Consider the following 12,750-nt stretch of genomic DNA (forward strand, 5'->3'; position numbering starts at 1 on the left):
CAACACCAATGGAAATGCATTGCGAATGTTTTGACAATACAATTTGCAAAAAAAAAAAAAAAAATTCATCATGAGAATAATAACATATAGTAATAGGCGATCAAGGCAGTCTGCGTGGTTAAAGAATGTTGGTTTAGTGAAGAATACAGAGTCCAGTTTAACCGGTCTTATTGGCTTTTGTAAGAACAAGTGGAAAAACAAACAAAAATAAAAGCCCTTTCATTTGACTAGCTTTACATGAGCAGATGTAATTTGGAAAATCTATTGAACAAATTTACATTAGCTCGTAGTGGGACTGAAATAGAGTTTTGCGGCCATCCCTTGAGTCTTAATAAAGCGATATATCTTGAATTCTGATTGGTCACCACCCATTTCTAATAATATAGAAACACTGGTAACCTGTATTTTTTAAATCATAATTTAATTTATAAATTAATTCAAGATAAGCCAAGTAACAGGTGATTTTGTACAGACTTAGACTTGTCTCTCAATGGAAAGAAAATTTACATTCCATTCAGAATCCTTCCATTCAAAACTGCTAACTAAAGTGTTGACTTGTGGAAACTGATTCTAATAACTGATTCAGTGGAATTCTGTAAAAGAATTGTACAGATTAAAGAAAATGATCACACACACACGAAAAAAAAAGCTACAGGCCATCCACCACTTCTGGTATGATGCTCTCATCTTCATCAATATCCTCATTCACAACCTTTCCTAACAACTGAAAGATGTCTTCGGCGCCTACACCCATTGGTTCGGCCACCTTGACCGCCAACATTTGCGCATTGAGGACAGATCCTTTTGGGATCTTCACCTTGGCTACTACAGACTTCCCCAGCTGGAAAAACAGAGCAGGTTTTAATAATAGTGTAACGTTTTTACTTGGTCAATAATTAATTGTTAATTGACACGGCATCAGGAAGGCTTTTTGGTTGAATTGTACTTTGGGAAGTTGCTGGACGATTTCCTACCTTTCTGTGAAACGGCTCCTCGCAGGGCAACCTCTTCTTGAGTCCGCATCCCAGTGCCTGCTCCACCATTCGGATGGAATTTATCATCTCAGCCAGTTCAGCGGGCTCCAGAGATCCGGCGTGATCGCTCCCCCTCCAAGTCTTGTCCAGGGTGACGTGGCGCTCCACCACTTTGGCGCCCAGGGCCACGGCCGACACCGAAACACAGATTCCGGGCTCGTGGCCGGAGTAGCCGATAGGGATGTCGGGGAACTCCTTCTGGAATTCCTGTGGAGAGAGTTGCTTAGAAGACCTGCCCACTTAGCTGGGTGCTCGGACGTTTGGTCGCCGGTCTTTTGGTCGACGATCAAATGGTGACAGAGAGTTTATTGTTGAAACCAGCTCTCAAAATTATATTCATGGGAGAGAGTTTAATATCTAAGTACTGTTTAATATCCAAGTACTGTTTAATATCCAAGTACTGTTTAATATATAAGTAGTGTTTAATATCTAATTACTGTTTAATATCTAAGTACTGTTTAATATCCAAGTACTGTTTAATATCCAAGTACTGTTTAATATCCAAGTACTGTTGAATATCCAAGTACTGTTGAATATCCAAGTATTGTTGAATATCCAAGTACTGTTTAATATCAAAGTACTGTTTAATATCCAAGTACTGTTTAATATCCAAGTACTGTTTAATATCCAAGTACTGTTTAATATCCAAGTACTGTTTAATATCCAAGTACTGTTTAATATCCAAGTACTGTTTAATATCCAAGTACTGTTTAATATCCAAGTACTGTTTAATATCCAAGTACTGTTTAATATCCAAGTACTGTTGAATATCCAAGTATTGTTGAATATCCAAGTACTGTTTAATATCCAAGTACTGTTTAATATCCAAGTACTGTTTAATATCCAAGTACTGTTTAATATCCAAGTACTGTTTAATATCCAAGTACTGTTTAATATCTAAGTACATTTGACGGGCGACCAAAAGACCAGCGACCAAACGTCCGGTCACGACTTAGCTAAAGTAGCGCTCAAGTGGTTTGAATTCAGTTTACCGGGATCACTTTAAGGTGGACGTCCGTGGGGTCGAGAGGGTAGGTGCTGGTGCACTGCAGGAAGACAAAGTTTTGGTTGTGCTCCTTCACCGTCTTGTAGGCTTGACGCATGACTTGGATGGATTGCATGCCGCTGGACACCACCATGGGACGTCCTGAAAAAGAGACGTAAGACGTAGAAAATGGACAAAAAGTTTCATGTTATGGAGAAATATCAACTGCAAAAAAATGACAGAATAAAAAAAAAATGGTGACCTTTCTTGGCAGCATTTTCCAGATAAGGAAAGTTATTGGTGTCTCCTGAGCCCACTTTGAAGAAAGGCACATTTATCTCATGAAGGAACTCTAGCGCCATCTATATAAACAGTGTCATAATGTCATTATTCTTTACTTTAAAGAATCAAAGCGGTAAAAACTGAAAATAAATGTATATAGTGACCTACTTCATCCATTCCTGAAGCGGTGAAAAAGATTCCCACTTCCTTGGCATACTTCTGCAGCTCCCTGAACTGCTCATGGCTGAACTCTAGGTGGCGCTTGTGATCACCATAAGTTTCCCCCCATGAGTTTTTGGTCTTGTAAGGACGCTCTAAAGCACGTTTGTTAAACTTGTACTGCAACTCACTCTTCTGGAACTTGGCACAATCAGCACCGCAGTCCTGTTAAAGGAAGAATTTTGGAGATATCAGACAGAGCAATAATAATATTGACAAACAAGGTAACACCCGGCACCCCCAAATAATGAAAGCAACATTCTTTCTGTCATTTCTTGTGGATTCCGGCTAGATATTAATGTTGCCTTTTCTATAAATGAAATGAATTTGTTTTTTTTTTTTTTACAGGCTGGAGAATGACCAAGTTTCCCCTCAGGCTGTTTTAGTTGTTTTTCTTCTTGTGGACACTAACTTTGAAGCCCCATTCCCCTGTCATTGGTGGATGGATCATCTCGAAACTTGGTAGGTACGTATATCTGCTCGGTATCTACAAAATCACCAAAGCCAGATTGTTGAAGGAGTTTTTTTGTGGTCTCGAACACGATGTAATTGGCAGCTCAGAATGTGCTTCGTCATTCGTTAGAGACTTTCTGAATGCAAAGAAGGACAACTAGTAAAACGTGCTATGAATAATTATCCATAAACATTGAGTGAGTGATACAATTCCAGTCACACGATGATTGGACGTGGTTGGCTCCTGTCCAATTCCAAATTTTGATTTGCAATTTTGCCGGCATGTAAACCGACTTTGTTATCAATTACTACAATTATATATATATTAATCAATCAATCTCTTTGAAACTGTTCCACATAATATGCAATAACCATAATCTTGGAAATCTTGAAAGCTCAAGAAGCTCACATTCATTTTGAACACCTCTTACCAGGCTCGCGGGGTGCTGGAGCCCATCCCACCTAACTTAGCGCTTAAATAAAAACAGACAACCAATCCCGAGTGGGAATCGAACTCAGCCAAGTCGAGTGAAAGAACCGCTACACCACCAGATGATCCCATAATTAAAATGAATCAATGACAATAAACAAAAAAACCCTCTGAAACCCAAAATTACTCCCCTTAAACAGCAAACCATGCGTATTAAAACTACTCAATCACCCCCCAAATTACCTTTGCCATTTTGATCATTTTCTTGGCAATCTCAATGTCTCCCTGATGGTTTTGTCCAATTTCCGCAATAACAAAACAAGGATGCTCCCCTCCAATCATCCTACCGGGGCACAGCTCAAATTTTAAAGGCATGTCTTTAACTGAATAATAAATACGACGTCTACTAACTGAAGGATGAAGCTTAACCAAAAAAAGTCAATGCAGTCAAAAAGGAAGAACTTGTCTTACATTTGCCTATTTAAACGAATGATGGGCGTCACTCAAAAAGGTGGGTGTGGTAGCTTGGCAGCATTCCGCCCCTCTTCTAGTTATTTTGAACATAGAACAATCCAAGGAACAAAGGTGAACCATTATTACACGGTCTGATGACACCCTCTCAACACTGCTTTGAACAGACACAGAATTTTCCACTATGAGGACCCTGAAACCTTAACAGGCACAGTTTTATACAGTCTTAAATAAAGTACAGTATTCCCTCACTTATCGCGGTTAATGGGGACCGGAACCCCCCGCAATAGCTGCATTTCCGCGAAGTAGGCTTGCCCCTTCAAAAATGCTTAAAGAAACGTATAACACGTGCTTAAAAGCACCACCAAGCAAAAACATCATAGTAGTCCGGATGGAGGATCTTCTGCAGTTTTTTTGCACGTAAGAAACATCGTTATTGAAGTTGTTAACATTGTTTTTTTGGGCGGTGAAGATGCGCCTGTAAACAGCCATGACGTCATCAATAGGATTCCGGAACTCTCACCATGTTATTGACCACTTTTTTAGTCTTTTTTTTCATGCAATTACTAATTCTTATTGAATCTTTTGTTTCCACCTCTTGTAAAATGATGTAATTTATAATTTTAACTTAATATCTTTAATTTTTTTTTTTTTTTCCTGAAAAGAATCCGCAAAGCTCCGAGTCCGCGATAGCTGAAGCGCAAAGTAGCGAGGGAACACTGTATTATAAAGTCTTAAAGTACCACAAGGCTTACTGCCAAGACCATCCAGGTGTACCCAAAGCAAAAACCGTGGAGGACCAGCACAGGTCCGAAGACTCCACCTGACCTGAAATACAGCCTTCCAACTAGAAATTTTAAGTTTAAAATTTCTAATCCAATCTAATCTTTCCTCAAATATAATATCTCTGTATGCCAGGCAGTAGTAACTTATAAAATACCAAAATAGGGCATTATTAACACTATCATGGCTTGATAAGGACTTTTTATAGTTTTATATCAATGCAGCCAATTGTCCTTCCAGTAAATGCTTTTGATAGACGGAAGTATTGGTTATACTTTATTCATTTACCTGACATTACGGATGATGACCTATGACCTCAGGATGCTCCAGGATCCATCTACAAATATATTAGTCAGCACATTGTCATGTAAGAAATATGAAAAAAAAATATAGAAACAAAAGGTAATCTTGCAAATTGTTTGAAGTTTGAGTCCCTAACACCACAAGTGACATGAGATTTGTCATCTGACATTGATCTTTATTTCAGAATCCTGTTATACGAGGATGCTTTTTATTGACTTCCCTGTTTTCCACATCATGACCCCTTTAGTCAATTTGCTCAGTCCTTCTCGTATATTACTATTCGACTTAACAAACAAGAGTCCAGCAGGTGGTGAACGGACGCATGTCGGGTATAAGACACGCCCCACACTTGCGTCCAATCGCCTTTGCTTTTAATGATTTACGCAGACAGTTACATGAGATCACGATGCGGCAATTAAATTGTGAATATATCAGATGCCACATTTCATGATAAAACATAACAATTGGGAAATGCTGTCAAGATATAAAGTATATATATATATATATATATATATATATATATATATATATATATATATATATATATATATATATATATATATATATATATATATATATATATATATATATATATATATATATATATATATATATATATATATATATTAAGAGTTCTGCAGTTTGATTACAATAAATTATCAGTAACCAGATGAAAGAAACTTCCTATTTTATCCAGATAAGTCAAAAGGTTAGACGCAATTGTTGAATAAAACAAACAATCCGGGAATGAATTGCTACAAAGTGAAAAGAACAAATATGTGGACTTCCACCAAATGAAAAATAAATATTAGTCGGTGTAATGTTAATGAAAAACCAGGACGCAAGTTTTGATTCAATGTTTCCTTTTATTGAAACAAGTGGGCAATGAACATGCATGTCGAAACAACAGTTGACTAACATTTATTCTCGAAAAACCACAACTGATTCTACCACATAGATGTTTTATATTTTGTCTATATATATTGCCTTCTGTAAATTTACATAGGAATACACATGCACTGGGAGCATGTTTCAACTGTAATGTCATGTTATAAACTGGAATATTCCTGACAGGCGATGAGAAAATGCATAGATTGAACGTAATAGGCCACAAAAGTAGGGCACTACACAGATACTTAACAAAAAAATAAAATAAAAAAACACGAAATTGTATACATTTCTTATATTTTGGTCCTGAAACATTTAGAGAAAATGCCAAGTGTGGATGACCACAATGAAATGTAAGCAGAAACACCAATAAGGATTTTGAAGAGACGACATCAAGATAGGGAGAAGAGAATTTTGAGAATTCGCTGGATACGTGGATGCAAACAGGGGATTGCATTTGATTGTTCTTGAGAGCTCATTAAGTGGACACTGATTAGGTTTTTCCAAAGGCTAAATGACGCCTGCCAGGAGAAGAAAACTGTCAAAAACAAGCTCTGTATGGTCAACTAGTAGGGTGAGAAATGGGGTGACATCATCTTTTTACGGCCTAACGGACGAGTGGCGACTGCTTGAGAGAAATGAGGACGGAACGCATGCGGGATACGTCTTTGGCTTGCTTGCCGGTTTTGGGGTTGAAGTCGCACAGGCGAGCCACTCGCTCCCATTCCGTGCCGGGATTGTTTTCGTCCAGGTCGGAAATCATGGTCTCCTCGGCCGCCCTACGCCAGGCGAGGGGAGGAGGAAATTAAAAAAAAGCCGGTCAAATTCTGAAAATCGGCGCTTGGCAGTCGGTAAGAAAAATTAGACATTGTCGTTACTCGGGATAGTCGTCCTCTGCTGATACCAAAGGAGCTTTACACGAAAAAGTGGCTATTCACGGAAATAATTAGTGCTGGTTGTATTTGGGTTGGGTGAAATTTCAGTTGAAATGACAGCTTTCATTGCTTGAGGGTTATTTTAAGGATGCGGCTTATTTCCAAGTTGAAATCAGAAATGGTTTTGGTCGCATTACTCATTGTTACGATAGCTGAGCTCAGGGGTGGGCAAACTTTTCGGCTCGGGGACCATATTGACTTTATAATTTGACAGATGGGCCGGGTCAGCACAAGATAGGATACAAATGAAAAAGTGCATCCGTTAACAGTACATATAAAACAAACAGGAAAAAAAGGACTAAAGTATTCTGATACTCATCACTCATTATTAAAGTAAAAAGTATTTTCAGTACAAAGTAAAGTAAAAAGGAATTTAAGAAATATTAAAATGTAATTTTCAAAAAGACGGAGGGGCTGTAAAACATGAGTTGATTCCGCGTGACAGCGCCGTCTTGGGGAAATAAAAACATTTGGACAACATTGGCGAGCCGGATTAAAAAGCCTAACGGGCCGTATTTGGCCCACGAGCCGTAGTTTGCCCATGGCCCTGGCTTAGCTTCTAACTCCATTATCATTCCTTATAGTTATGACTAGCTTTTTCCTTACAACACCAATCTTAGTTGGCCCGAGCCAATTTTATAATGTAACTGCAAATAACTTTTTATTTGGTTCAGCAGAGGCTTCCTAAAACTCACGAGGAAAGACATAAAAAAAAACTTGAATAACCCCAATACAACTAATTAACATTCCATTGACGTCACCTGTAACAAGGCGCAACCGAAAAAAAATCCTATTTTGAAACTATGGTGAAACATCCAACACAAAAAAGGTCACTATTTTTTTACTTCTAGTTTCAAGCTATTCTGTCATTACACAATCCCAATTGCTTGATTCAAATACAAATCTAAAATATCATCCTTTAGTTCCTTTCCATTTCTATTGTAAGAACATTAACACCATTTTTACCCCCATATTGTATATTCTAACAGTTTTTTCCAAACTAAAAAATAGACAAGTACCTAACACTGTTGTAAAAACTCAAAATGAAGTAAAACTATGGTGTACTATAAGCCTAAACCCAGCTAAAAATTATGTATTTACACAAATTCTACCTCCAAAAAAAAAAATCAACATCTACTGACAAAACATCACACAAATGAAAATGGGAATGAGAAGCTAATTAAAATTCACCATCACAACTAACACAAACAAACATCACAAAAAGGGACTAAACAGTTGTTCAAATAAACTACTAGGCACATAAGATGGCGCTATAATTGCACGAAAGCTACATCAACTCCCACCCCAACAACACAAAAAAAGCAATATTAGCATCAAACATTTTGGCGTTTTGTTACTTAACTGGTCTAGGCGGTAGCAAGGATGGTTAATGTGTGTGCTTTAAAGGTGCATAGGAAAAGAAAGGAGGAAGAAATAGTTTCAAAAGTCAGAATTTAGAAGAGAGAGAAAAAATAGGGAGGGGGCAAAATGAAAAACCAAAAAAAATTAAAAAGAGCTCAAATGCAGATGTTTTACACCAACATGCAAAAAGTGAAATTCATTTTTTCCCTTACTTTTACTAAAAGGGACGATCAAAACTAAATAAAAACGAGTGGTGTACAAATGATGGATGCTAGACCTCAAATTGTGATTTGTTCCAATTAGATAGGAAATTCTATGTACTTATGTTTAAAGTTGTTGTATATATAACAGCAAGAGTTCTTATTTTACCTTAAAATTCTTGTCTTTTAATAGAAGATTAATTTAGCTAAAACTTCCCCAAAGTTAGTGTATCCATCCCACTAAATCATCTTTTTCTGTATTGTAAAAGGCTTCTTTAAATTAGTCATCATCATCCATTCCAATCTTTCGCTTCATCAAACTTAATTACACCAGTTCTGATTGCACAGAAAATCCAATCTTATTTTTTATCCACTAACGCAAATGTCAAACTATTCCATCCTCGTGCAATTTCATGGAAATACAATTCATTTAGTTATCATGGGATTTTCCTCAAATCATTTTACAAACTACCACAAACATTTTTTAATAGAAATAACACCACAAAAAAACGCAACTTCTTCAAAACGACCTTGACTTTAGTCCAGGGATACGGAACTTATAGCTCAGGAGCCACATGTGGCTCTTTTATGGGTGTATATGGCTCTGTGTAGTAAAATATTTATTGCTCTCTTTATCAAAAAGGTTCCCGACCCCTGCTTTAGTCTTTAATCAATATATTTGGGGCCAAATTTTGCTCCATTTAAACCGATACAAATGTATTATCCCCCCCAAAAAATGAGTGAAGCAAACAATTATAAACGAGGTAAAAACACAAGCTAATTCACATATGACGATCAGAATGAACGCGTTTTGTGACATGCAGTAGCATTCCTCTTACTGACTCAATCAAGTACAATTTGGATGGTCAAGCAATGACACTAAGCGACAATGGATGGCGAAAAGAGACGGACAGGAACCTAACTATGGAAATGATGCCTTGCCACGAGGCTGGCTAGTTGAGTGACAAATGGGAGGAGAGGGGGAAAAAAGGCGTACGAAGAAAGCATAAATGAGAAGAGAAGGATGTTAGTTGGAGCAACATACACATAACCAATGAGTTCAGAGAAGGGCTGCTTGTAGAAGTCTTCATCCAGCACCCTGGACAAATATCCGCCCACGCCATAGAGCAGCAAAAGGGCAAAAGAGAGAGAGAGAAAGAGAGCAGTAAAACGGAGAAGAGAAATGTAAACAAGTGTTAAAGAACAGATGGGGAAAAAAAACAGATCTGGTATTGTGGTGCCGGACTTTGTAATGCCGCTTAATTATGATAAGACTGAGGATACAATGAATGATTGAAAGACTAGAATTATATTCTTGTTGTTAAAATGACATTTTTTGTTAGTTAGTTAGTGGAAAATACTTTTTTTCTGAGTATATTTCAGTCTAAAATAAACAAAGAAAAACAACATTGATAAGGTAACCATTCAAGTCAGAAATTGTGACAAGCTATTTTGCTGACTTTAAAGAGCCATGGCTTCAAATATGTATACAATATTTGAAGCCCTGGCTGCTTAAAGTTAGTCACAAATCTGCACTTTGAAGACTTAAAGCCTTAATAATAAAATTAATTAATTAAAATGTATATATATATATATATATCTATATATAGATATACAAGTTGTTTTTGTAATTTAAGGGATTGCATTTAGTTCTGGAATTGCAAAGAGAAAATAAATAAATGTTTTCCTAAAAACATGAATGTGAGAATAAAAAAAACCTTTAGTTGGCAAACCGTTAGAAATATGTATTGTTGTTCCACAGGCAAACTGAACTGACAGTGATAGAAGTAGATACTGCCCTCTAGTGGTAAAGCTCAAAAGTGCAAGTGCACACATGTAAGTTTTGGTCTTTCAAGAAAAAAAAACATGTCAAACGAATTATTGCTTTGAGAAAATAATGGAAGTTTTGAGAAAGTTACAATATAATTAAACATTTAAATTACTCAAGTAGACGAATATTTTTATGTCTCAACAATGTATTACACAAAGGTAGATTGTGCCCCTCAATAAAAAAATAATAACATTCAATTTATCAAGTAAAACTAGTATTTTATAGCATACTTGTAAATTACATGACTAAAAATAATTGGAATTTGGTCATTTATTGATGTATTTTACTTCACCTGGATTAGCAAGAAGATTCCACTAAGTAGGAACAATGTAGGAAAACGGTACCTGTTATTGGCTTTGGTTTTCTCCAGTTGATCGTTTTGCCTGGCATGCCACTCCTCCAGTTCTACCTTGGCCTTGTTCTTCCACTCAGACTCCTGCTTGCGAGAGTTATCATCTGGCCAAAGGAGGTAAAAGACCAAATTTAAAATCAGGGTATTTTAACCAAATACAAATCCCTAAACAAGCAAAGAAGGTCTTTGTAAAATGCTAACAATTCAAAAAGACAAAGCTACCCCATCAAAATGCATCTTGCTTAAGCACATTTGTTTGTCCATTTAACAAAATGTTGTGTTTGAGGGTCCAAATAGAAAAGTGGAATTTACACAGCTCGTCTCTAAGTACCCTAAATTCTTGTTCTGGCTTACCGAGCACCTCCAGTCTGTCTCTTTGCTCCTCCCTCCATTTGCGCAGGCTCTCAGGTTCAGCTTGCAGGCGGTCCGCGCTAGAAATGGCCGCATAAGCGTCAGATGGCCCGTTGCTTTCCTGAGAAACACAATATCACTCAGTCGTGACAACCGATACTTCTTCAAATTCCACCCCATAGCTGCAATCGATTTTTTTTTGCCCCCAGCTGGTTTCTCGGCAAAATTGTGGACTCTCTAAAAAACTAAATCATTGCCATTCTTCTTCTTCTTCCTTTTTTTTCCAGAATAAAAGGAAGTCCTGACAGTGCAAAACACAAGAAATGTTGCAATGACAGCACAGGGAAAGGAAATGTTCCTGAAAGTACATGCTGGTGTACATTTGACATTTACATGAACAAATGACTTAATGTACAACATTCTGATCTAGAATGGAATATCTCTACATAAAATTAATAAACAAGTCCAAGCTAGAGTCAATGCAATAATGTGAGGACTAATTACCCCATGAAACTCTCCGTTGACAGCCCCATCTGCAAAGACAAGAAGAAATGCTCCATGAGAAACCAAGAAAATATAGACAAACTATTTTCTAATAAATTAGAAGGTTAATGCCACTGCAGAAATATGTCGAGTAGAGTCCAAATATCATCCATAGGAAAACATTTATAAGGCCATTTCAATTCAGTCAAATAATTGGTATATAAATATGGCCACCAGGGGGCAGGAAATATAGGAAATGTTCAATAAAAGAAGAAATTGCCCTCTTTAAAGGGCAGATTTAAGATTAATTAAAACGTAATTAACGCAAAAATAACGCCTCTGTTTCTAACGTATTGTGTTTTTTTAAGTTTATACCATCTAACCACATTGGAATATTACAATCGTTGACGTTTTTAGAAGGCATACCCTTAAGTCATCAAGCCTATATTATTTTACTGAATACATGAAAAAGATATTTTAAAAAAATGTTTTTCTAGCCTCTAAACTAAAGCCTTTACAGGGTTCATTATATAGTGTTTTAGGGAAAAGGGTCCGTTTAGCCTAGCATAGCTCACTGGAATCAGTAGAGGGAAAAATGCTATCTAATCTGACGTTTGAGAGGGAGACAACACACTTAATCAATTTGTATGAGAGCAAAATGTCGTCTTTTGTGAGTATAATTCGTCGATAGTCACTCACCATTGGAATCTGTTAGCGATGAAGGGACGTCTCCACTGTCCAAGATGCTGAAGCCTTCGTCATTTTCAATCCCCGCAATTTCGCTCTCCTGTTGGGCCAAAAACGCCGCCGCGGGGTCCTCATCTGCGGTGACGCCATTGCCCGCAGCCGGTGAGTTGAGCATGTCAAAATCATCCATTTTGTCTTTATGTTTGACAAAAACACACGAATTGTACGACTGCAGGTGTAAATAATGACCAGACCGCGATTAGTCGATAGGAAAGGACACGCACGAAACTGCCCTGAGATTAATGACAAACGGAAATGGAGCATTCGCCAATGAAAAGCCCTGAAAAAGTGATTGACGGGTCTAAATCCCAATCAGTGAACGTGTGCTTCAACTAGCGTCCAATCATTTACAAAGGTCTACCAGACGCAGTCCTCGTGACCAATACGTGATGTCACAACCAATCAGAGAAGCACAGCTTTGTTCAGTGTCCAATCAAGTGGGAGAGCCCGCCCACGTGCAATCCTCGTGACAGAAAACTGTCAAACTTTTAACTTCAAATTATTAAAATGACATTACATTATTATCTTGTACACCTGAGTGGGAAATAAAATGTTTTCTGTGCAGAAAAAAACAAATTAAAGCCAATATTCCCATGAAGTGGAATTTTATCACTTCCTGTAACACTTCAGCCAATCAAATG

General features: G+C 37.3%; 2 protein-coding genes and 1 long non-coding RNA gene across 5 annotated transcripts; 1 reads left to right on the top strand and 2 right to left on the bottom strand.

Annotated features, from left to right (window-relative positions):
• Positions 1 to 40: 40 nt before the first annotated feature.
• Positions 41 to 3,833, bottom strand: LOC144197805 (N-acetylneuraminate-9-phosphate synthase-like). Its single transcript, XM_077718452.1, has 6 exons — positions 3,647 to 3,833; positions 2,470 to 2,685; positions 2,282 to 2,381; positions 2,027 to 2,181; positions 975 to 1,241; positions 41 to 841 (listed from the first exon to the last, which is right to left on the bottom strand). The coding sequence occupies exons 1-6, from the start codon at positions 3,776 to 3,778 to the stop codon at positions 650 to 652; spliced, it is 1,062 nt and encodes a 353-aa protein (XP_077574578.1). The 5' UTR covers positions 3,779 to 3,833; the 3' UTR covers positions 41 to 649.
• Positions 2,620 to 11,294, top strand: LOC144197808 (uncharacterized). Its single transcript, XR_013326601.1, has 3 exons — positions 2,620 to 2,744; positions 2,869 to 2,986; positions 11,167 to 11,294. It is a non-coding gene; the product is annotated as an uncharacterized LOC144197808 (long non-coding RNA).
• On the bottom strand, positions 5,807 to 12,378 carry clta (clathrin, light chain A). Of its 3 annotated transcripts, XM_077718453.1 has the most exons (7): positions 12,062 to 12,376; positions 11,384 to 11,412; positions 10,883 to 11,000; positions 10,521 to 10,632; positions 9,391 to 9,444; positions 8,147 to 8,182; positions 5,807 to 6,627 (listed from the first exon to the last, which is right to left on the bottom strand). In XM_077718453.1, exons 1-7 carry the CDS (start codon positions 12,237 to 12,239, stop codon positions 6,456 to 6,458), a joined length of 699 nt encoding a protein of 232 aa, XP_077574579.1. In that variant the 5' UTR covers positions 12,240 to 12,376; the 3' UTR covers positions 5,807 to 6,455. The 3 variants fall into 3 exon arrangements, with proteins under 3 accessions (XP_077574579.1, XP_077574580.1, XP_077574581.1); XM_077718454.1 differs by lacking the exon at positions 8,147 to 8,182 and having other exon boundaries at positions 12,062 to 12,378; XM_077718455.1 differs by lacking the exons at positions 8,147 to 8,182; positions 9,391 to 9,444 and having other exon boundaries at positions 12,062 to 12,370.
• Between the last annotated feature and the right edge of the window lie 372 nt (positions 12,379 to 12,750).

The sequence above is a fragment of the Stigmatopora nigra genome, chromosome 6, assembly GCF_051989575.1.
Source record: "Stigmatopora nigra isolate UIUO_SnigA chromosome 6, RoL_Snig_1.1, whole genome shotgun sequence".
NCBI classification, from domain to species: domain Eukaryota; kingdom Metazoa; phylum Chordata; class Actinopteri; order Syngnathiformes; family Syngnathidae; genus Stigmatopora; species Stigmatopora nigra.

What these genes read in the sequence shown, in the direction of transcription:
- LOC144197805 (XM_077718452.1), bottom strand. Translation starts at nt 3,778, where the DNA reads ATGCCTTTAAAATTTGAGCTGTGCCCCGGTAGGATGATTGGAGGGGAG. An exon ending in AAATGATCAAAATGGCAAAG is followed by an intron (nt 2,686 to 3,646) that starts GTAATTTGGGGG and finishes TTCCTTTAACAG; the next exon opens with GACTGCGGTGCTGATTGTGC. An exon ending in CCGCTTCAGGAATGGATGAA is followed by an intron (nt 2,382 to 2,469) that starts GTAGGTCACTAT and finishes CTGTTTATATAG; the next exon opens with ATGGCGCTAGAGTTCCTTCA.
- clta (XM_077718453.1), bottom strand. Translation starts at nt 12,239, where the DNA reads ATGGATGATTTTGACATGCTCAACTCACCGGCTGCGGGCAATGGCGTC. An exon ending in ATCGCTAACAGATTCCAATG is followed by an intron (nt 11,413 to 12,061) that starts GTGAGTGACTAT and finishes TTGTCTTTGCAG; the next exon opens with ATGGGGCTGTCAACGGAGAG. An exon ending in TCAACGGAGAGTTTCATGGG is followed by an intron (nt 11,001 to 11,383) that starts GTAATTAGTCCT and finishes TGTGTTTCTCAG; the next exon opens with GAAAGCAACGGGCCATCTGA.